The following is a 23,487-nucleotide window of genomic DNA, read 5'->3' on the forward strand; positions in this document are numbered from 1 at the left end:
CAAATGTCAATGAAATCAGGATGTATTGTAATAGCTTTCAGCATTGTGCTCTGAGTGGCAATGCTAACATTTTCACATTGCGCAATTCTGCCAGCCAGTTCTGGGAACAGCACCCAACCTACCAGCCAGTGAATAATACAATTTTTATGTTGGCTCGAAGGCCACTAAATTTTGGTGACAGGGAATGTCTGTAGTTGATGCAGTCAAGTGTACATATAGCCTGTTGAGGAACTTTCCAGGATAGATGATTAAATGTTTGTGGAATTTCACATTTTTTTCCATCCTTGCTCAGAGCATGATGGAATTCTTGCACGACTCACACGTTTCTCATAGGAAAAAGAATCAGCAGAGATTCAAAACCTTGGTTCCTCCCTTGCCAGTTCGGACTGCCACAGACAGCTCAGTAATCTGAGCTCATCTTGAGCAGTTATTCATCAGTCTGTCCAGGGATTTTTTAAAAATCAAGTGTAATCGTTCAAGTGCAACTCTGTAGTGGGTGCAACAAATGTGAAAAATCTTTATACAAATCTTTATGTAAGTCAACAGAATATGATTCAGGATCATATCATATACCACATTTAAGTAAATGAGAGAGGAAGGTTGTGCACAGAAGGCGGATTGTTGTTGCTTAGAAACAAAGCGATCAAATTGACCAAATTCCCCTAAGAAGCAGCACTCATCCGAGGACAGTGCCCTTGGACGGCAGCCACAGCGTCAGAAACTCTGGTATACTTCAACCATATATGAGCTGGCTCTCCACCAGCCTGCACGATTAAAGCAGTTGCAGACTGCAATACATTAGTGATATGAGGAAAACATTATGTCTAAATATAAATGTCAATTTAAAAACAATAAACATTAAAAATGAAAGTGAACTAATGGAAGAATGAGTATATTACAAACAAGTAAAAGTCGCGCAAGTTCTTTTGCTCAGCAGAGCACAGGCTTCTTACAGGAAATATTTCATCAGAACGTGCGCGTCCATGTGGTCTGTGTGGCATGTGATTGCTCGCTCCCTGAAAGACTGGGAACGGGGGCAGTAGACTACAGTACACAGTAGTGCGGCTTGCGAGAGGCAACTCTGAAGCAGTGGAGCTTCTCAAACTTTGGCAGAAAAATTTGACACAAAGAAGGCGTCCGACGGATGCTTTGACATTCAGAGCATCAGAGGGTTAACCTCTTAACACTACGAAAAGCAACAAAGTTTTTAAATAAAAGGGAATTTGCGATTTTCTTGGAGTTTCTTTGGATTTAGCCCGTTAAACAACTACATTGCTAGCTTGTTGCTGAATACGTCTTCACACACGGACCTGCAACTTGGTCGCTAACAGCGTTGTTTCGGGAATATCTAGCTGGCACCTTGCTAGCATTGTAGCAAAAAGAGATTTTCATCCCAGAATGGACACAGGGGTTGTCACTGAAAAGAAAAGGTACATGTTCTGCTTTGGGGGGAGATGGGTAGCTTGTGTTTTGTTCTCTTGCAGGTTAGGTAGCTAACCACGTTTATTTTTTTGATTAAGTGTATTGATGCACGTTTTCTTTGCTAAATATGTTTTATAGTTGGATTGAGTTATCTTGTCAGCGAGTATAAAATGGGAAGCTAGCTATACGTTTGGCAGTGCTAGTTGGCCAGCCGTCCTGGATTACTCAGACACCGTCCACGTCGCCATTTTGTCACGGACACTAGCTAGCTTTCTGGAATCGGGCGACTTGTTTGTGGTGATTCTAGTTCACGAACGTTTGCATTTTTAAACGTTCTTTTTTCTGATTCGCAATTTTGCATTATGTCTTGTGATTTTTTAATGTAGGGTGTCACTGGGAATATAAACGTGGCTCCCTGACGTTAACGTTACCTACCTAACAAACGTTAGTTAAAATAGCTGCAGAAGTTTGCTTTTCTGGTTTGCATGATGGCTAACTAGCTATACAACAGAGAAGCAAATTAACAAATGAAGTAAACATGTGTCTAATAGAGGTAGTTTAAACTGAAAACCAGGTAACTTTAATGTGAGCAAGTTCTTTAAGCTACACGTAAGTCATCCAACTGCTACTTAGTGTAACTTACTCCAACTATGTTAGCTGTGGTAACGTTTGTTGTGAGCTATTTCGGGTTTTCCTGCCTGACTTATTAACTAACAGGCTAAATGAACACGTTATCTATCTTTATCCGCATGTTTTGCATTTCCAATCCGCACTTTATTCCTTGATCCTCAGTCGTTTGCATCACACAGTGGTTGAATTAATTTATATAAAGCTGACAACGTGGTGTCGTTGAAGCGACTGGATGAGGGTAATTACTGCTATTCAGTGAAATCTCAAATTCAGAGGAAAAAAAAGTTTTAACTTTTTGCTGTTTTAAGAAGCATGTTTAAAGTAATTTAACTTGCTAGGTTGCGTCTGCCTATTTTAGCCAACACAAATCTGCACATGCTTAAATAATTTATGTGTACTTCAAAGCCTCGTTATTCTTTGCAGACCATTTACACAGCGTACAGTTGCGGCATTGTCAATTTTATAGTGGCATACTTGCTCAGGAAAATTGAGTTGAAGTTAAAAGGAAATATTTCAGTGTCTCACCTCCTAGGGTTCAAACCTTCGACTTGTCTACGCGTTCTTGTACCCCAACAAGGATGTTTCTTTGTCTTGCTGGTTTAAACGAGCTGGTTGGTATGATATGCATTCACTGACAATCACATTTGAAATCTGGCAAATGTATGTGCTATTTTGCTATTCCCTAATTTCGTTGAATTTAGATGATAGTAAAAACGTACCTGTTGCCTGTCTCGACAGCAGAATGTTTTAAAAGAATTGCCATGTTAATAAATTATTAATTAGGAGCATTGACCTTGCGTCCCACAATTAAAGGCCTGCGTTTCTATTTAAGTCTACTGGGTAATATACCTGTGCTACATAATTCTGACAGAATTTTTGAATGTGTTGGAGGAAAATTGGCTTAACTGAGGTACAGTGGTAGCAAAGTGATTTGATTCAATAGTCGGGTCCATCTGCACAGGATCTTGGCTTGATGAATTTCTGTAAGGACATTAACTTGTGGTAGTGTCCTGCTGTGTGTGACGTGGTGGGACTCTAGCCTTTTGTTTCTGGTGTATTTTAGAGAGTGCCCTGTGTTATTCCCAGCCTTCGTCAGTACGCGCTCCTTGCCGACTGTCAGGAATACTCGCTGGCCGGTGTGATTCGTTGCCTTCCCTTTGTGATTGTATTCCAGATCTATGTGTAGAGCAGGATAATTGACATACGGAGACTTCCATTCACGGAGGCTATGGGTTTAGTGAATGGTCAAAACTCATCAAACTTTAGTGTCTTCGCTCAATAAATGGGCAGTGTTTTGGAAGTTATTATGTAGTTGGTGTGATTGTCTTTAAATTTAAGTTTGTTGAAAGCTGTCCTTTGGTCCATCTGTAATAGAGCTGATTCTCCCCCACACTACGTACCGAGCTCAGGAGGTTGCCAGACAGTGTTTTTAATTTAGCTTTGCAGGCTTGAGTATCACCTTTGTACTCAAGCCCAATGGTTTCACAAACTCGGTCCCCCTGTGTATGCTGGCTTTCATGCCAACCATAATTGCAGTCCTATAATTTTAACAAGCTGTAATATTTTATGAATTACTCCTGTAATGTTTAGAGAGATTATTTACCCTATTTAGATGCATTATGTCAGAAATAGCTATGCATGTCATGAAGAATAAAAGTCTACATTCACGTTATGCTATATTGCAAACTAGATGTAAAAAATTTTAACTCATCAAATTAAAGACTGAGGTGAACTGGTAGGCTGCTAACTGTGGACTTATGCCCACTAAAACAAACCATTTTGTAGAAAATTAAGAATTAAAAGACAAAGCCAATGACAAGTGAAACCTGCATTGTGTTTATGCATTTAAGGAAAAAAATGAAAGAACTTGCATGTGTTCAGAAACCTAATTCAGAGGCTATTGAAGCACTGCAGTCTTTAATTTGGTCGATTAAGAAATTTGACTTCTTCATGCAATTGTTTGCAGTATAGCACAATAAGTGCAGTGTGATCATGGGATTCTTAATGGCAGAACTATTTCTGTCATAATGTGGATTAAGAGGGTAAATAATCCCTTTTAACAGCACCTAATTAAGAAAAATTAACAGCATGTTAAGATTCTGGGTTTGCTATTGTGGTCAGCACAAAAAGCAGAATACACAGGGGTCCCCAAGTAGGACCAAGTTTGAGAACCACTGCTCTAGCCTACACCGCACACCATAGGAAAAACAAGTTGGTCTTTTTGGTGTTAATCTTGGAGTGTTATTTAATTTTAATCATGCATATGCGTAAATGGGCTCAATATTTTTTTGTGCATGTCCAGTGTACATTTGATTCTGAATTTTGTTGTTCATGTCTTCATATCTAACTTCTTAGTCACAGATTACTTGACTTCAATGAGGGTTCCTGCCGCAACATGTGGCACCAGAGGCTAAATCAAGGGAAGCAGTAACAGAATTGGCAGGTAGCTGTATATTTCTGTTTAGGGTAGAGAGCTGTGTCTTGGTGCAGCACTTATGTGAAGAAATGGCTGTAAATTAAGACACTTCTGTGTTTTTGTGACAATAGCTGTTTTTGATAGCATGAAGTTTCCTGCATGGAGCAGTATATTTTTCTATTTCGAATGAAACTTGAACTGTTTAATTCAGCTACAGACTGACGCACTGTAATACTTTAAATGTTAAATTAAATATAGTTTAAAAAAAATTGCCAGTCCATTCAGGGCTCTACAGTGCTTCCATTTTTAGTAGCATTTGCTCTTGAAAGTAGATGTGCTCTTTTGCCAGTTAGCAGTGGCACACATCTACTAATTGGGATGCAGTAGTGTGCTCCAAAAATTTTCAACTTAGGCACACATGCGCTCCTTGGAAAAAATGTGAGGTTAGAGCCCTGCCATTTGTTTATGATCATAACTATAACACAAGGTTGTAAACAACAGAGTTTGCAACAGTAATCCACTCAAAGTGCATTTCTAGGTACAGTGTGTAGCCTGGCAAATATTACATAATGCTGGCCGTCATATTACGTAATGCCAAACAATGTTTTGTCACATAAATATCTAGTGACAGAAGACCCTAGGATGTTAATGTAGGCCGGTCGCTGGCGTTTAATAATGCAGCTAGGGAACTGGTTTAGGCTACTGTTGTTTTGGTGACTAGGTTGTTAATGACAGGACACTGCGTGACCTGAAGTCTGGTTGCCTTATTTTCACATTGCACTTGGTGAAACAGAGTCGTGAGAACACCATGGAGAAAGCGGTTAGGAGTAATTGGCAACGGACAAACCGTAAATCCATGCGGTAGTCCGCTGGGCTACCCAGCAGCCACGTTTGGTGACGCAGTTTTATACTTGTGTATTTGGAATAAACATTGTACATGTGTACCATTTGTATAGAAAATTATGTTAGAAAGTTTCTACATCCTGTATCATTTATTTTACGTGGGCAATAAACAAATTAAATGGACTGCGGTTTATAGTTTTCTAAAACTGTAAATGTAATCAGTTAAGAACATGTCTCTGGGAAGATAGTTAAATATAAATGTATATAGGCAGTGTCACAATTTTTGTTGTGTTGGCTCTGTACTCCAGCACATTGGATTTGAAATGAAACAATTGGGTGATCCGTGTGGGAATTACAGCCCTTTTCATTCTTTTGCGTTTAACTGTACTTTTGGGAATATGATCTGATTGGATGGAAAATCTATCTTGCGTCCTTACAGGATTCACGATTGGCAGGACATGATTCACGATTTCACGAGGACATGAAAAAATGGCAGAAATAATGTGTGAGGACATTTTCAATTATTTGGCTTACTCCCTCAGTGTGGTGCTATTATACACAGTTACAAAATCACAGATGTGCTGATAATATATGCATTGTCACTATATGCCTGTCCTCCTCGCAAACTAGCTAGCTGTCATTGTGTTATGTAATCTGTGTGTATTTATAATTTTACTTTGTTCTTTGGCTAGCATAGTAAACTTACAGTTGAGCTTTTGTTATGTTGCACCTATCCTTTCCAGTCTAGGAATGTTGTCTTCCAGGTCTAGCACTATTGTTAATATTAATCAAGTGAATGCATTTATGTTTCTCATGTATTGTAAATTGCTCTGTGCAAGATGATCTGGATTAGCCAAGATATTTCCAGTATTCTAGGTGAATGGCTCACTTACAATTTTTTTTAATGTGGTGAGGCATTCTTTAACATAGATTATCATGCCTAAATGCGAACAATAATAATGTCTTCCAAGAAAGATGAAAGATTAGTCGCCGTCTCGATTGCCTTCTGAGATAATGCTGGTTAAAAAGGGGACCTTCTGAAATTTCAGTTCTCACTGTCTTGTAAAAATATTTATCTGTGTCTTTGTGCAGTTTGGAACTTCCGCCTAAATGTTTAATCAAGGAAGAACCAACTGAAGGTCACCCAACAGAAATTATTTGTAATCTTAACCAGTCCATATATTTCTTGTCAATGCGTTTTCATCTAGGGCTGATAGCATTTACTGGTAGTCTGCTGGGCTTTGATGCATTAGATTGGTAGTTCTGGATAGAAATATGGTAGCCCTGGGTGCCCGGGCTCTCGATCTGGCCACCTTCTGAACCATCATGTGATTAAATGGTCCACTACACAATTTATGGCCTTTGAAGACATGATCACAGCATTTTGGAATGGTGTTAAAATTGTGGCTGTATGTGTCTCTTTGCCTGACATTTTTCCTTGCATGCAAGATATTTTGACTTGCAGCAGAAATGTTTTTTATTTCATACTTTCATACAGATACATTTTTTGTTTCAAGGGTGTTAACTTGCGCTGTATTAAAATTTTTTTTTTGAAAAAAATGCAGTTTTAAAAAAGCTGCAACGATGCTTGTCTCAAGTCGACCGTTTATGTACAAGTTTACAGAAGCTGTGGACATTCATCGTCAGGTTCACGGGCTCTAAGGAACACATTGGTGTGATTGTGTTCTCATTGAGAAGCGTTTATTTATGTGTTAAAGTGTTTGTTAATTAAGTTTTTGCTATTGATATTACGCTTGTACACACTGTTACATTTCATTTGCATATTAAATAATCTCATTCTCAATTCATTTGTGCTGGAAGTGCTTTGCATTTGTTTCAGTTTCAATTATGCAAAGAGCTTTAACTGCACTGATTAATCATTTACTGTGCTGTGAAGAGATCTTAGATATTATGAATTTGCAGTAATGTCTTCGCCTAATTATCTACATGAAATAAACATGAACAGCTTGTTGATAAGTTATTTCATATGACCTCCTATTGATTTGATCGCTGTTCATATTTTGAAAATGTCAAATTCAAGAAACTCCCCACTTACTATATTTATGAAGATACAAACTACCAGCTCGGGCTGAGCGATATTGATGGTGTCACAGTGTTTGGTTTTCCAGTACAAATGACAAGAGAATTAAACTGATATGTACTGTAGGCCTCCACCAAAATAAGGATCAGTTAATCAAATCAATAATAATAAACAAATAAAATGAATATCATTCAAAAATTGGATGGTAAATAACACCCTAATGTGCAACATGCAAATGCTATGCTACTGTACAAAATATTCACGCAAAATAAAAACAAAATTTCTGTAGGCTATTTATGGCATTATGAGGCGTTGGGCAGAGTCTCTGTTGGCAAGCACTACAAGGCCGGTTACATAATCTTCCGTGAATCCTCTTTTGAATGTGGCACCCAGACTGGCAGACAGGGGAAAGGTTTGACCTACAAAGCAAATGGAGTAGATGCCTCCGGTGGCATGTTTTCGCCCGCCCCGCTCAAGTCAGCTGACGTGTGGTAAAGCTGTGGATGGCATGGGCTCCCTGGCACACTGCCCGCCCTTCACGCCGCAGCGGGGTGGCAGAGACGTGTCCTCCGTCCCGAACGCCTCTCTCCGGGACGATAAGACCACTCTCCCATTCAGGCACTTTTACAGTCCTGAAAACGGTGCGCCATTAAACTTTACGATCCGTAGGTTCCCACCCGCACGCGCGCAGAGTAAACGCTATATTAACTGTCCTGCAACACGGCCGCTATGCATGCTGGGTGTTCCATGGGCCAGTATGGGCCAGTGAGGTTAATAGGTTTTTTTTTTTTTGTTGCGTAGTTCTGTTGTCTCAGAGCTGATCTACAGTCAGCTGTGGCAGAGAGGGGGAAAGACGGCACCATCCATCGCATTTTTATTCGCTGGAGGGTAACAGCCAGACCTCCTTATGACTGAACACAAACTGCATACATACTAAACGGGAGGAAGTATACATTATTACGCCTTGAAGCTTATCCGTTTCCAATTTTTTACTTTTAACTGGCGCAAGACTTGGGGAAAAAACGCAAGCCGAGACAGGCTGTTGCATTGCACTGCGTCAGAGCCGTCCGCCATGCCTGTTCAGTGGAGGTTTCCCTAGCGCTACCGTTGGTTCCTGAAGCCCAGAATGGGCATTACGGTTTTTGAAAGGCATGTTTATAGGCTATGGCAAATTGATGACATGCCTCTGCAGTTTTGAAACGTGTCGTTCTTTCATGATGTGGCTGCAGTTATTTCAGACAGCTTTCTTGCCAGCTCTTTATTTATGTACAGTACAGAACTCACCATGGCGGTTATTGTAGCGAGTGAGCTTCGGACACAACCTACCATTTATTCCAGTAAGCTGTTGCATCATTTTAGTATGTGCCCGCCATGTTTTAACCACCTGAAGATCATATCATTTAGTGTGGTAATCCATACCCTTCTGTCTGTGAGAGATCGTATTTAAACTCAGCGATGTGCTCTGTAGATCAGGAACAAAATGGATTTCTCCTGAGTGACGCACAGAGACACATGCAGGTCAGTTAATGCCCTGGTGAATAACGCTCTTTCTTTACTTGTAGGTGACCTTCAAACATTAGAGCTCACATGCTGAAATCCGCAGCCAAACAGACTTGACATTTACTGTCTGAAATCTGGGTCAGCAAGGTTGTTTCTCTGAGTGGAAAACTCCACTTCTAGCCTCCTCCGTTTCGACTTCATGACAAAGTGAAGCATCCGAGTAGGGCTGTTGCTACCAACAGAACTTTCTTCTGAAAATAAACATGTCATTATCCTTAATTGTTTTGCTTCCTCGAAACCTCGTGAAGGGTGGGACGTGTCGCAGCAGCTCGTCTGCATTGCTAACCTGCGCGTGTGCAGGTTCGTTTGGGCGGTTTAATATCTGAACAGTGCTACAGTTGCCTCCAAAATAATAAACGTCGCTCGTCAGTCATTTGAAGTCACGCGGGGGACAGCTAGGGTATTAAACTTTTTGTTGAAGTAGCTGCCCGCCACTGGAACGTTGTTGGCGCTCTAATCCTCAGCCGCGACATGTTTGGTATCATTTAGGCCTATTGCATGTTGTCCAGGTCATATATCTTGCTGACACTCATCTCACCATCTCACACCATCCAGCTGCAGCTCAGTGACTTCCCGGTTTATGACTCTCAGTGCGTGTTGCAGGCTGGGTGCTTTCAGTGAACTAGTGACTGAGTGCCCCTGCTTAAATCAACAGTAGAAATGGTGCACTTGCAATGAATTGCGCCCATAAACACTTTGTGGCCTTGTACTTTGAGCATGCACTTCACTCCCAGAATCTTGTGGTGCTATCAAGACTGTGATAAAGCTAGTAAAATGTGGTTTTCTTGTTAATGTACCATGTTCCTTGTATTTAAGTAGCAGTGATGCCTGTTAGTGTTGTACTCGTAATGTGAAATGTTGGCAATAACATTACATTACATTACATTCATTTGGCAGACGCTTTTATCCAAAGCGACGTACAAGAAGTGCATTTTCATGATCGTAGACAACTGCTGAACACGGGTAACAATAAATTGCTAATACATTAGGAAGTTGTGGCACATTGTTTTCTTCCTGGCTCATTCCAATTTAATGACGAAGGGATAAGGGAAGGATCCATTTTGGTTTCATCATGAGGCCCTATGGATGTATCCTAATGGCTTTTTTCTTTTTTTGAAGACCTTTGTAAGATTTTGATTGGATGAGTTGAGGCCTGATAAATGTATCCTAATGGGCTTATTGTTTTTTTGAAGACCTGTGTAATTTTGATTGGTTGAGTTGGTGGTGCAGTCGGGACTGTGCAGTCAGTTAGGCGGTGCTTCTGGTGATTTTCTCAGGACATGGCATATAGCGTAATTGTGTTACGGAGATGATCAGCTGGGGTTTGTTGGAGTGGACCATTAGCTTAATTTCGTACTCAATTTCGTATGGCTTCCATGTAAATGCTAAAACACAGCAGCAGAGTGTTTGTGGTATGAAGCAAGCATTGTTTCCGGTGCAGGTAGGCTTTATGAAGCGTATGATGAGCCATCCTCCTGACACTTTCCACTGTCCTATTGGGTAATTACACAGCTTGCTGATGGCCTGTTTCCAAAGCCCACACCAGTAACACTGATGGGCTGAGGCGGTAGGCTGGCTAAAAAAGATAATAGATTCCGCTCTACAGTGGAAACAGGCTATTCATTCTCCTTAGTTTACTGAGGGAGAGGAGCTGTTGATCAGTGGCAGATGCATCAAGCAAGAGGAAGGACACCCAGCTATTCATTATTCTGCTGGTGATGTAACGTTGACAGGGGAAATAATTTTTCTGGGAACGATGCACATTTTGAGATGAAGTACCGCTCACAAAGTGGCACCATATTGCAAAGGCTATGATGGCCTTGACAAGAGGAAGTGCACAAGGAGAACTAGGTGTGTGATGCATGTTTGCTTTTGTATTCAAGTGAAAAATGATCAACTGGGAGGAAGCTAGGGAACTAAAATATTGAGCAATTTGAGCTGCCAAAAACTGAAACGGAGGTTTTCAGCCTACATGGGTTCTGAATGGTAAGTAAATGTTGGCTCTCAGAGTTGTATGCATGCTGGCAGAATGCAGGCGAGTCACATAAAACAAAATGGATCATCATAAATTAAAGTTATTAACACACATCTATATCTGGGCTCTATGGCATTTCTTTGAAGTATTACTGGTACTCTATTGTATATGAAAATACAGTTTTTTTGTCATGGAGGGGATTGATTGAAAAGGCCATTGCAGATATGTTGTATATATGCACCGATTTTTCTAGGTCAAAATAAATTTATAAAAATGGCAAGTCATCTTCTCCTCCCTTATCTTTTTTATAAATTTTTTTTACTGCATTTCTATTCCCCCCCACCACAAATTTTTTCATTCCTTTTAAGCTTGGATAAGAAATAGCTTAAAATTCTCAGCAGATGGTTTCTGTTAATAGAAACAGTTGTGTTTCTCCTCCTATTAGGTGTGTAGTGCAGCAGTAAATTAAATGAAAATGGACTGGTTTAGAGGCATTGTGATAGTTGCACAGTTGCATTGGTTAGGCTAATCTTTGCTTATTGTAGCTGTGACGCAGTGCTCAGATGCCAGCAAGGACATTTGCCTAAACCTTTGGCTGTAAAATGGCCGAAATAAATTTGTTTAATTTATGCTTCAAGGATCTGAGTTAGTTGGCCATATGACAGATCTGTACTGAGTACTTTAATCAGCTTAAGACAACATTTATCCAAAAAAACTGCCATTGTCTGAAGAGTTTTATCAATAGGCCATCTGCAACCTCTGGAGAAATTTGAGAACTCCTCCCCCAGTCTTTCAGCTGATAGTTCCTGGTTACTGCTGCCAAGATTTAATGAGGTGAAAGTAGGACAGTTTCATGTTCTGGCTACGGCCCCTTGCACCACCCAAAATATCTGCCTTCGGTTTTGATGGTGTAACAGCCTGCTACTGTGGTCTGGAGGGTTTGCACCCACCAGGCACCGATGGCACAGACTGTGCAGCTAAGAGCTAATGTGCACATGAGAGCTAATGCTGATTGTCTGCTTTCTGTTTACACTGTGCTGCCAGAATGTGAAGTGCCCTCTAATGAGTCTTCAGCCATTTGGCTGGGTCTGAGTAGATGGTCCTATACGCTTAAGAATGAATCATAGTCACATCTTCAATAAAGGCAAGTGAGCCGGGTTCAGTGGCAGCCATACATGCTCCAGCCACAACACTACCTCCACCATGTTTCACTGATGAGGCTGGGTGCCTGGGATCATGAGCAGGTTCACTTTAACCTCATATTCATCATTTCATTTCAAATCCAATCTGTTGGAGTAAAAAGTAAAAAAAGAAAGTATTACTGTTGAAATACTTATGGACTGCAGTCTATATTGGTATGAAAATTTTATTTCAAATTCATATTTAAGTCACATCTCACCAGCTGTGGTGCTTTGACATTACATGCCTGGTATGAATTTGAAGGTTCACATTTGGATATGCCAATGTATATTTGCAAAGCGCCTGCTATCATTGCAACATAGGTTAGATAGTAACTCAGGACAGGATGAATCAAATGTCTTCTGTCAATCCTGGGAATTCCCAGCTGTCCCAAGGGTGTGTTAGCCAATTTGGAAAGAGCTTCAGTCAGGCAGGCACACTGCAGTGTGTAAAGGGGGTGGAGCACCAGGAGGAGGAAATGAGAGGTGATGAGGGGAAGATTACCAGACAGGAAGCAGGAAGTGAGGCTGCTCTACAGCTTCAGTGTTTTTTTCCAAAAACAGGAAATTGGTGTGTATTTGTGTGCCAGCCCCTCTCTCTCTCTCTTCAGCAGAAGGAAACTCCACAGACTGTTCTGTACTGTAATTTGAGAAAAGCACTACTGCTTGGCCCAGGTTCTTTAATGAAATGTGATGGAAGGCATTAAGCGTATTGGCTGGATAATTGCTTTAATGCAGCTTGTCGGTCCCATATTTAATTGTGAGATGGATTTTAATTGAGGACGGATGTCATCATAATGAATGCTCTTCAGAGCTTAGACCTACAGCCTGTAGTTGCCTATATTAATTAAACATCCCTCTGCCTGACCATGCTTCTCTGCTCAGTGCTGTAAAGGAAAGAAGCTGAGGCAGTAAGTGTCTGAGCGCGTGCTGATCTGCTCTGGCTGTACTCCAAGATCCAGAACATAGAATCCAGTGCATGTCATATGACCATGACCCCTCCGTCCAATCACAGTAAGGGAAGGGGGGGGCTTACTCCGCTTCCTTTGGTTCTCAGCCAATAAGCTTGAGCGTAAGACATTCATGTAAATGAGCAGCGTCCCACGAAACGCCGAGTAGCGTCCTTAAAGACCCCAGTGCCGCAGCATTCTCTAGTGTAGTCGGTGGCTGCATGGTGCGCTTCTCGAGAATGGCGCCCAGGGCTTCGAGCGTGGGCGTGGATGCTATTGATGCTAACGAGGCCCTCGCTGTTCCTCCCTCCTCCAGGGTGAGCTCGGAGCGCAGGAAAGAGAAGTCGAGAGATGCCGCGCGATGCCGGAGGGGCAAGGAGTCGGAGGTGTTCTACGAGCTGGCGCACCAGCTGCCCATGCCCCACAACGTGAGCTCCAACCTGGACAAGGCCTCGGTCATGAGGCTGGCCATCAGCTACCTGCGCATGAGGAAGCTGCTGAGCGCCGGTCAGTGTCCTGCGGGAGGGCGGGGTCGGGTCAGGGGGGAGGGGGGAGCAGGGAGGGCGGTGGGCACAGGCCCCGCCCACAGCAGCCTGGGGCGTGTCGATCACTCGAACCCCGGCGCTGTCCGTGTCTGGCGCATGATGGCAGGCGAGACCTCATCCTCCAGCTCGCGGGGTCATAAGTAACAGAAATACAGCACCGCTGCAGCAGCGGAGGAAGCCAGGTACTGTACGCATCGTAAACCTGAGCTCCACAAATCCAGCCTCTTCTTCACTCTGCTTCATTTAGCCTTATTTAGCCTGCATGCACACATTTCCTACTGGGCTTCTCCAGGGGGCGATAACGAACGCCGTCTTAGTGCTGTAACTCGAGTGATGAGCGCTCGCGGCCCTGCATGTTATCCTCCTGCCCTCAAACTGTTGACCCAGGCAGAAACACAGAGCCCGAGGCTAAATCATTATGCTAAATAAGCAGCAGAAAGCACGCTCGTAACAAGAATGTGCTCGTTAGGAGCGAGAGCTCAAGTGAGCTGCTCTTTTGTCAGTGATTAGAGCTGTGGGTTTTTTTTCCCCTCGGCTACGCGGTGTTGTCCAGGCCGGTGAAGCCTGCTGTTCATGTCCCGAGTCTCCTTCCTCCCTCCCCCAGATGATGCGGTGGTGGAGTCTGACCTGGACTCCCAGCTCAACAGCTTCTACCTGAAGGCCCTGGATGGGTTCCTCATGGTGCTGTCTGAGGATGGGGACATGATCTATCTCTCCGAGAACGTCAGCAAATGCCTGGGGCTGGCCCAGGTGAGTTCCCTGCTCGGGTTTGCGTGTGTGCATGCCTGTCTGCCGGTGTGTGTGTGTGTGTGTGCATGTATATGTATGCGGCTGCAGAGGGTGAGACTGTGTTCAGCAGGGGTTTGGGTTGTTTCTCTAAAACGTCTTTCCTCCTGCGTGGCAGTTCGACCTGACAGGACACAGCGTCTTTGACTTCACTCACCCCTGCGACCACGAGGAGATGAGGGAGATGCTCGTACACAGAACAGGTGAAATAACTGTACACGCACATGCGCACGCACACACACACACACACACGCACATGCACATACAGATGCACTCAGACACGCGTGCACACAGACAAGTACATACAGATGCATACACATGCGCACGCACGCGCACACACACACGGATACAGGGATATCCTTCAGATTCATTACTACAAGGAAGCTCTCAGAGACACAGACTCCTTCAGAATAGGCCACTAATCCCAGAATCCCCCCATATGGCCTTTACACAGTAAAGCAGCAGAACTGAGGAGCGTGCTCAGTGTCCCCACAGCAGCAGAGCATGCCAGCGTTGGCTCCTCTAGCCTTCGGTCACTGGCGTCACAGCAGACCCACCCTGTGCATCCTCCTCTGGCCAGGGCAGTGCTGTGGCTCAGGCTTTTACACACACACGCTCATTGCTGACCCTTGCTGATCACGCTGAATCCTTTGAGTTCTGCATAGCTTGCATGCTCATTTGTTTGAAGCTTTGAGACGGTGGCCTGATTTCTGTAATGACCTCCACGGCTGACTGAATCCGCGCAGTTGGCGTTAATGTGATTATCGCGGTTGAGGCCTTATCGAGCGCTCCGGTTCCTTTCCCAGGGTCCTCCAAGAAGGCCAAGGAGCCGAGCACGGAGCGAAGCTTCTTCCTGCGCATGAAGTGCACGCTCACCAACAGGGGGCGCACCGTCAACATCAAGTCAGCCACGTGGAAGGTAAGCCCTCTTGAGCTCTTACGGGGCGGCCGTGTCAGGAAGCGCTCTTAAGCCACCGCGTCCTTTCCCCCCCCCCCCCCACCTGGATGTCAGCGCGGCTTCGTAAGCAGCTTGTGGGCCGGACCAGTGAATGGCTGGGGTTAGCGGGAGAAGTTAGCGTAGCGCCAGATTACTGTTATCCTGTCACTGGGCAGAGATTCCATAAACAAAGCTCTCAATATAGCACCCTGCCCCTGTTCTAATCCCAAGCCCTGCTAGTGCCTGCAGAAGAGGGAGGCTTGCTCACCAGCGTGGCCTGGACCCTGTTTACAGTGCACTCTGGCCCCGTTTGTCTGAACTGCTGGCCAAGGCCTGCAATCCCAGATAACGTGATTACGCACTTTAAACACAGGTGAAAGGGTTGATGGCCGCAGACAGGTTCCTTTCCCATCAGTTAAACAGCCCCGTGCGTTGTGTTTGTAAGAGAGCCTGGAACTGTAGACGAGTGGCTGACTTGCATGCGATCCAAGCCTTTTCCAGAACTCAGAAATCTTTCCAAACCATCACACGTGATTTCCCCACTGAGGATCTGGTCTGAAATCTCTCCAATATTAGTGCACACCCGTACCCACTGCTAGCATGAAAGCATGATAGTCGCTTTTATATGTACAGGTGATTACAGAGGCCCTCCCCCTCTGTGTGCAGTGTGCAGAGACAGAGTGCCCAAGATGGCTGCTTAGTTACCCCCCCCCCCCCCCCCCCCCGGCCTCTCTCCTGCCCTCTCCCCAGGTGCTCCAGTGCTCAGGACACATCCGTGTGCACCAGGACGAAGACCCCCAGAACAAGTGCGGCTACAAGGAGCCCCCCGTCCCGTACCTGGTGCTGATCTGCGAGCCCATCCCGCACCCCTCCAACATCGAGTTCCCGCTGGACAGCAAGACCTTCCTGAGCCGCCACACGCTGGACATGAAGTTCTCCTACTGCGACGAGAGGCGAGTACCGCCAGAGCCAGGGGTCTGTGACTCCGGGGTCTGTGACTCCAGGGTCTGGACTGCAGACATTTCAGCTGTTAACACCCTTCTGCAGACACTTGGTCAATATATTTTCAGTTCCCCCCCCATAGCTGTTCCATATTACTTCTGCTATAGTTGCTTTTATATGTGTACTGGTGCCATATTTCTTCATTGATAAAAGTTTTGAGAGGTCTTGATGAAAACTGCTGCATAAGGTAATGCAATGTAATTTAGTACTAATAACGTATGGAAAGCGATGTTTGTCTTCTGCATGGTATGGAATTTTTTTTTTAGTTCCCCTACACCACAAGTTAAATTTAACTTAGACATAATGCACATTTGGTATTATTAAAAAATAAGTTGAATGTTTTGCATCCTTTAAAAATCTTTCCATGGGTGTGTGGCTGTCATGTCAGTGACTGCTCCAAGGGAAAGTTATGCAACACTGCCACCTGGTGGCAAATACCTGAAAGAGCTTACTGAAAGGAAGGACTTTTGGGGGTGGCTGTCTTCAACAGAACTAAGTTGAAAGATGATAATTTAGTTTCAACTGTGTGCTGATAGGCCCTCTCTCTATCTCTCTCCCTCAGGATCACAGAGCTGATGGGATACGAGCCGGAGGACCTCCTGAATCGCTCTGTGTACGAGTATTACCATGCCCTGGACTCAGACCACCTGACCAAGACTCACCACAACCGTGAGTATCACCCCACTCTAAAACACATTCTCTCACCGCATGTGCGTGCATTACGATACTATCAGAGTAATCTGCCCTGCAGCTAGGATTCTGCCGGACACTCTGCTCAGTACATCCTAATCGGCTAATCTGTGTTCTGCTTTTCTGCCCTCCTCCTCCAGTGTTTGCCAAGGGCCAGGCCACCACAGGCCAGTACCGCATGCTGGCCAAGCGGGGAGGCTTTGTGTGGGTGGAGACCCAGGCCACCGTAATCTACAACAACAAGAACTCGCAGCCCCAGTGCATCGTGTGCGTCAACTACGTGCTCAGGTACGGGCCCAGGCCTCCGGGAGCATTGACTGTGTATGCATGAGGCGCACTGGGACATGGTGTAGGTCATGTGCCTGTTACATATTACAAATACCATTTTCTTAAAGTAGCTACTTTGCCTACACGCCACCAGGGGGTGCTAGCACCCATGGTGGTCCACCGACCAGGGAATGGCTGGTGTTGACGACATGCAGGTTTGTGAAAGTTCCGTGTGTGTGACGTCAGCCTGTCTCTGCAGCGGGGTGGTGCAGGAGGACCTGGTCCTGTCTCTGGAGCAGACGGAGAAGAAGGCCAAGCCCGTGGAGGAGGAGGAGGAAGAGAAGAACCCCGAGGCTGACATGGGCAAGCTCTTCACCAAGGTGGCGGAGGAAAAGGCCATGGGGAGCCTGTACAACGAGCTGAAGGAGAAGCCCGAGGCGCTCACCCTGCTGGCTCCCGCTGCCGGAGACACCATCATCTCCCTGGACTTCAGCAGCCCAGGTCTGAGCTCCCGCCTGCATGAGGAGCTCTGTAGGGCAGGCAGACCCCTCAGTCGTAACTCTGCTGAGACATACACTTCAAAACCCACATCATTTTACTGATTCATTCTGCTTATGGGCCATCACTGGTTTTCAAGATTGTGCTGCTGCATTTTTAAACTCCCCTCCAGATGGTTAAAGTAAGTTGAAATTTGAGTTAACATGCCAGATATTTGAAGAAAAATAGCGGGCATGTGCCTCTGAGAAAGATGAAGGCTGTCCATTTTGAAGAGAAATGTTTGCGGTAGCTAGCTGTCCTCGGCTGTCGTGCGATGGTTGGTTTGAAGCCCTGGAGCTCCGCCCTCATCTTGACTCCTCCCTTCGCTCCGCCCTGCAGACTCTGAGATCCTGCTGGTGAAGGAGGTCCCCCTCTACAATGACGTGATGCTGCCCTCCAGCAGCGAAAAGCTGCCTCTGTCCCCCCTGCCCCCCAGCGAGCCGGCCCAGTCCCTGGTCGCCAAGCTGGAACCCAGCTCCGAGAGCTTCCCCTTCCCCGCACCCTGTTCCCAGGAAGCCTCCGGCACCCCCTCAGGCCCCAGCACTGGCCCCAGTTCCCCAGAGGTGAGCATGCCCAACACTGCCAAACCCACACATTGCCATTAATGCCATTAGCCATTAGACATGATGGTAATAAATAATACCCCATGCGCTAGAGTCTTTTTTAAGATAATGGGGTAGTTGCACTAGCTTGAGCAGGTTTATGTGGCGCCTACTTACAGAGAGTCTTATAGCACGTTAAGAGTTTTTGTTTCTAAATTCTCAGTATGCTTTAGTATCCTGGTTCTACACACAAGCTTCATACAGCTAGCTGGTGCAACCATAATCAGACTTTTTCCATGTCAGTAGGCTAGTCAGAAATAGTACGAAATAGCAAAACCACATAATTCACTTGAATGCTGAAACTCCCATCTTTTAAGTCTTTCTAGATGCAGGTGTTAAGACATGATTAATATACTTCACAACAGGAGAAATGATGATCAAGACTAGCATGATTCAGCTATATGGTTAACTTCATAAGTTTTTAACATATTTGAAATGGTTCAGATACAAGGTTTACCGTTTGCATGTGTATGAGATGTGCGGAGCTCGTCAGGACAGAAGAGCAGGCCCTGGTTGCCGTGCACTGACTGTGTCCTGTTGAACAGCACTGGAGCTGAAGTGACGAGCCTTCTTCTCTCTCCCCAGCCCGGCAGCCCGATGGACTTCTGCTTTCGCGTCGACTCTGACATCGGCAGCGAGTTCAAACTGGACCTGGTGGAGAAACTGTTTGCCATCGACACAGAGCCCAAGACCCCTTTCACCACACAGGTAGCCCTGATGCTTTGTATTACAGTGAAAACACTAGTTATGTCAATACTGCTTCTACCATCTTGGGAGTGTTCAAGGCCAGTGCTGGATACACTCTGGCTAGTAAGCAGAATTGTGGGACTAGATGGGCCAAATGACCTGATTTCGTCACCATACGTTCTTATGACAAGCTGCAGTGGATTGGTTTGTCTTTGTGACAGACCGCATGGCAGAACCCAGGCGTTGTGCAGTAACTGGTAGGCTGTCCTGTGTGAGTGAAGGCAGGATGGCTGACACTGTCCCCCCCTGCCCTGATCTTCCCCAGGCCATGGAGGACCTGGACCTGGAGATGCTGGCCCCCTACATCCCCATGGACGATGACTTCCAGCTGCGCTCTCTGTCCCCCGCGGAGCCCCTGACCCTCATCCTGGCCAAGCCCGGCTCGGCCCCCCCCACACAGCACCTGCACGAGGCCTGCAGCTCTCCCAGCTCCCCCTTCAGCCAGACCTCCTCCCCCGCCCCCTCGGAGGAGTCGGACGCCCCGCGCTGTGCCACCCCGCTCGCCAAGAGGTGAGGCCCTGGCACCGCCCGAAAGCTCAGTGTGTCCCCCCCGTATGCCTGTGAATCCTCTACCCAAGCACCCAGAAGCACCTTCCAATTTTGTCCTTGTGTTTAAAATGTTAGTCAACTTTAAGTGAACATGGAATATTTATCAGTGCTTAGTGGTACTGTCATACTAACACACAGGGTACTGCACTGTACGTTTAGTTGAGACAGACATTACTTGATGAGTTTCAGCGTCTAAAAGCAATCGCTGTTAACTACTTCGCAGACGCCATTATCTACTGTGCGTAAGCTTACATTTCTCACATTAGCCGTTATACAGCTACTTGGATGTTTTCCAAAGCAGTTAACCTTAAGCACCTTCCTCAACGGCAGTGATGTCCAAATATGGTCATCTCAGTTCCTTAAACGCACAGCGCACATAAGGACAGAGGGCTGTGAAAATGAGCGTGCCCCAGCAGCACTGTGACTCTCTCCCCCGCCGCCTGCGTTTCAGGCTGTCCGCTCTGGACAGGGAGCTCAGTCCCCAGAGGCTGGCCATACAGAACCGTCAGCGCAAGAGGAAGTTGGAGGACGTCACCATCTTGTCCCAGGCTGTTGGACTGGTAAGTTTAGGGTTGTTTTTTTGCGCACCCCATTGTTGTGTAAAAAAAGATATCCCGACTGCATAAACCAGAGAAGAGCGCTGTGGATTGTAACCACTATGAGAATAAATAGAGGGCCCTAGACTGTTGCTGATGATAAATTTTGGTTAGCCATATTTATCATTCACTGTATTCCCTTTTTTTCTTTTACACAATGTCTAAATCAAGATAAAATATGAATTGAATATTTTATCCCTTTTAGTTGAGATGGTTTGTGTTTAATTTTTCATATTTTATATTAATGTGTTGTATGTAAGATTATTTCTACACAACAGATTTACTGCTGGGGGACAGTAATGATGTGTTGAGTGGCCGAGTGATTGATTGGGCTGACTGCTATTTTCCCAGGGTGCTTTGCGCCAGGAAGTGACAGACCCTGCCGAGCAGGGAAAGAAAGCCAAGGTGCTGGAGGCTCGCGGCTCAGAGCTGCTTTCAAGCAAGACCATCCTTCTCCTGCCTTCCGGTGGGTCTCCAATAACCGAATGGAGAACTGTTTCTCCTCCATTTTACCCTTTCTCACATGCTAAACACATTATGCTAAATAATGGGACTCAGTCTCTGCCGGTGTGTAGTCTGTTGCTTACGGCACAAGTGCCGTCTTTCCCACTCAGATCTGGCCTGCCGCCTGCTCGGGACGTCTTTCGAGGGCAGTGGTCTTCCCCAGCTCACACGCTACGACTGTGAGGTCAACGCCCCGGTCCTGGGCCGCCAACACCTGCTGCAGGGAGAGGAGCTCCTGCGTGCCCTGGACCAAGTTAACTGAACTGAACGCCAGCCTGGTGTTCAGTACCGGACACTGCTACTCCACCCCCCACCCCAAACCAAGCTCCCTCTATTTATATTTTCTATGTCTAGTTACCGTCTTGCACCATATATGTAGATCTTAACGGATTTCCCATTTGGCAGAACATATATTAACACAGCAGCAGCCTTGAGGTAGCCTTAACCTTGAGCACTGGGAAGGACAAGTGTACCAGCTGTCTTATTGTGATTCAGACCCAATGTGGGCCAAAGGCCCACGCTCACCAGTGACACACGCGGTCAGTGGTTTGAAAAATAGCCATCTTCTTTTCTGTCTCCACAGTACCAGTGCTTTTGCCAGTGGTGTATTGTAGCATCGATCGCACAATTATATATTTTCTTAAAAAAACAAAACAAAAAAAAAAACAAAAAAGATTCCCAGCAGATCATGCAATATATGAGGCATTTTTAAAAGTACTTTAATGAAAGATTCAACATTTATTTTTTTCTGTATTTTCTTTCCTGTTCTCTGTGTGATGGTAGAGTGCATAAAAATGTGTTGCGTCTGGATTCGTTTTGTCTCCCTGTCTAATCTGTCACGATCCGAATGACGTCTGTTAGTGGTTCACCGATATATGCGGCTTAGGCAGTTCTATGTCAGTCCATACATGTTGCTGTACGCTGTGTATTTGTTTGCATAGATCACCTGTAACATTTAGAATGATGAAGATTGCGTGTAAAAACACCAGCAAAATTAACGTTTTGAAATGAGCAGAAAATTAATTGTGAAACATGACTGAGTCATTTGGACCTGAAATTGTGTGATTTTTGGAAGTTATCATGAGAGGTTAGTAACAGATGTATAGTCTAATTCTGAAATAGATTTTTAAAATATATATTTTAGTTACTTTAGTCACCTTTTCCCACCAGCTGAAAGGTAGCCATGCAGTAGATTTAAATGCCCATGCTTAATCACTGTAGCAGAACAGTATGTTAGGCTTAATTGACGTATATTGTTGATTAGTCCAGCCAGCCCATATTCCCAGCTTCACACTGTATTTAATGGTGGCAGTTATGCAATGTCGGTTCTCATGCTTCTTGCTGTCACTGTACTATTAACAATTGTAACAACATAATACATCTGTTGACTTTTTTGTGTCCTTGGGGAGTTACTTTCCTAATAGGATTTTGTCATATGTGTAAACTTCTGTTAATTCATCTTTCTGCTGTCTGTTGTTTGGTCTTCTAACACTAAATGTATTGTTTTATTGCATCAGTAAATAAAAAATGCGGACCAGGTTATATGAAAAGTGTCTTCCTGTTCCTGTGATCCAGACCAAATTGAGATATGAAACAACGGGATATGAAATTGTAGTCCTGAGCCCTTGGTAACACACAGGTTAGACATGTACTCCCTAATTCTGACTGTTCCCTTTGTGACGACAACTATGGTCACTGAAATGGTGGGCAAAACCTATCCGCTATGCTTTAATGATGTAACCATGGAAAAATTTCAAGAGAGTAGTCCTTTATCCTCAGCTAGCTCATTGCTTCTTCTTTCAGCATGACTCCATCATGCATAACCATTACACATTCACATAAGTCATCATATACACTGTAATGCTGCATTTCTGTGGTGAAGCATTTTTTGCATTCTGATTCTCTTCAGAAAAGCCACCTTCCTGATAAAAGTCACCCCCAACAACCTTTCACAATACTTAAATTGTGATAGCATTGATTCCAATCTTTGAACGATCAATCAGTGTGCAAAACTGACACCATTCTAGACTGACTAGCCGTATTGACTAGATGTGGAAGCCGTCTCTCCATGATTCTGTTTCAGATGCGGGACTACCACACCACAGAAAGAATTGTGCTAGACACGTTATACCTATAATATATTACAATAAATGGCTTTTGAACTACAGGTTATTATATAATCGTACTCTAGTTACAAGAGATCATAATAAAAGCCTTTCAATGTTTACGGAATCAAGAAGAATATAGAAGAAACAATTGCTCACCAGTGGTGTTCGAATTTATATAACCAAATAACGGAATAAGATTTCAGAAAATATCTGAAATGTATAAAGACAAACGTACAGCATATATTCTTTGGAATTTACTTAAGACGATAATTTACTGATATAACGCACCCATTGCATCAAAACTGAAACCACGCATCTAATAATTATTTAAAGTAATGCTGTCCTCGTTCCTCAGAAGTTAAACTTGATAGAAATAACGTTATTTCTTCATAACGTTAACTTATTAGCGGTGCTACAGCCAATTCATTTAACCTCATGACAGCACAGAAAACGTTACATTTCTTCTTCTTTTTTTGTTTACATAAACGAGCATATCATATGGTAGTGCAAGCATTAAAAGAGACAAATACACTGTTTGAAAGAAAAAAAATCTTACCGTTGTTTACGTGTGCTGCTGGTTAAGGTCTGTCATGCATTAATGG

The 23,487-nt window shown here is 44.4% G+C and overlaps 1 protein-coding gene across 1 annotated transcript; it reads left to right on the forward strand.

Annotated features, from left to right (window-relative positions):
• Positions 1-1,031: 1,031 nt before the first annotated feature.
• hif1aa (hypoxia inducible factor 1 subunit alpha a) lies at positions 1,032-22,327 on the forward strand. Its single transcript, XM_064323905.1, has 15 exons — positions 1,032-1,430; positions 13,332-13,522; positions 14,165-14,310; positions 14,465-14,549; positions 15,153-15,265; positions 16,034-16,236; positions 16,848-16,954; positions 17,116-17,263; positions 17,502-17,743; positions 18,119-18,342; positions 18,967-19,089; positions 19,394-19,638; positions 20,129-20,237; positions 20,625-20,739; positions 20,888-22,327. The coding sequence occupies exons 1-15, from the start codon at positions 1,399-1,401 to the stop codon at positions 21,037-21,039; spliced, it is 2,235 nt and encodes a 744-aa protein (XP_064179975.1). The 5' UTR covers positions 1,032-1,398; the 3' UTR covers positions 21,040-22,327.
• Positions 22,328-23,487: the final 1,160 nt, after the last annotated feature.

Source organism: Anguilla rostrata, chromosome 1 (genome assembly GCF_018555375.3).
Source record: "Anguilla rostrata isolate EN2019 chromosome 1, ASM1855537v3, whole genome shotgun sequence".
NCBI lineage: Eukaryota > Metazoa > Chordata > Actinopteri > Anguilliformes > Anguillidae > Anguilla > Anguilla rostrata.

Bases quoted from the DNA above. Each gene is read 5' to 3' on its own strand.
- hif1aa (XM_064323905.1), top strand. From the start codon at position 1,399: ATGGACACAGGGGTTGTCACTGAAAAGAAAAG. The intron at 14,311-14,464 runs GTGAGTTCCCTG...CCTGCGTGGCAG, and splicing joins AATGCCTGGGGCTGGCCCAG to TTCGACCTGACAGGACACAG. The intron at 15,266-16,033 runs GTAAGCCCTCTT...CCCTCTCCCCAG, and splicing joins TCAAGTCAGCCACGTGGAAG to GTGCTCCAGTGCTCAGGACA.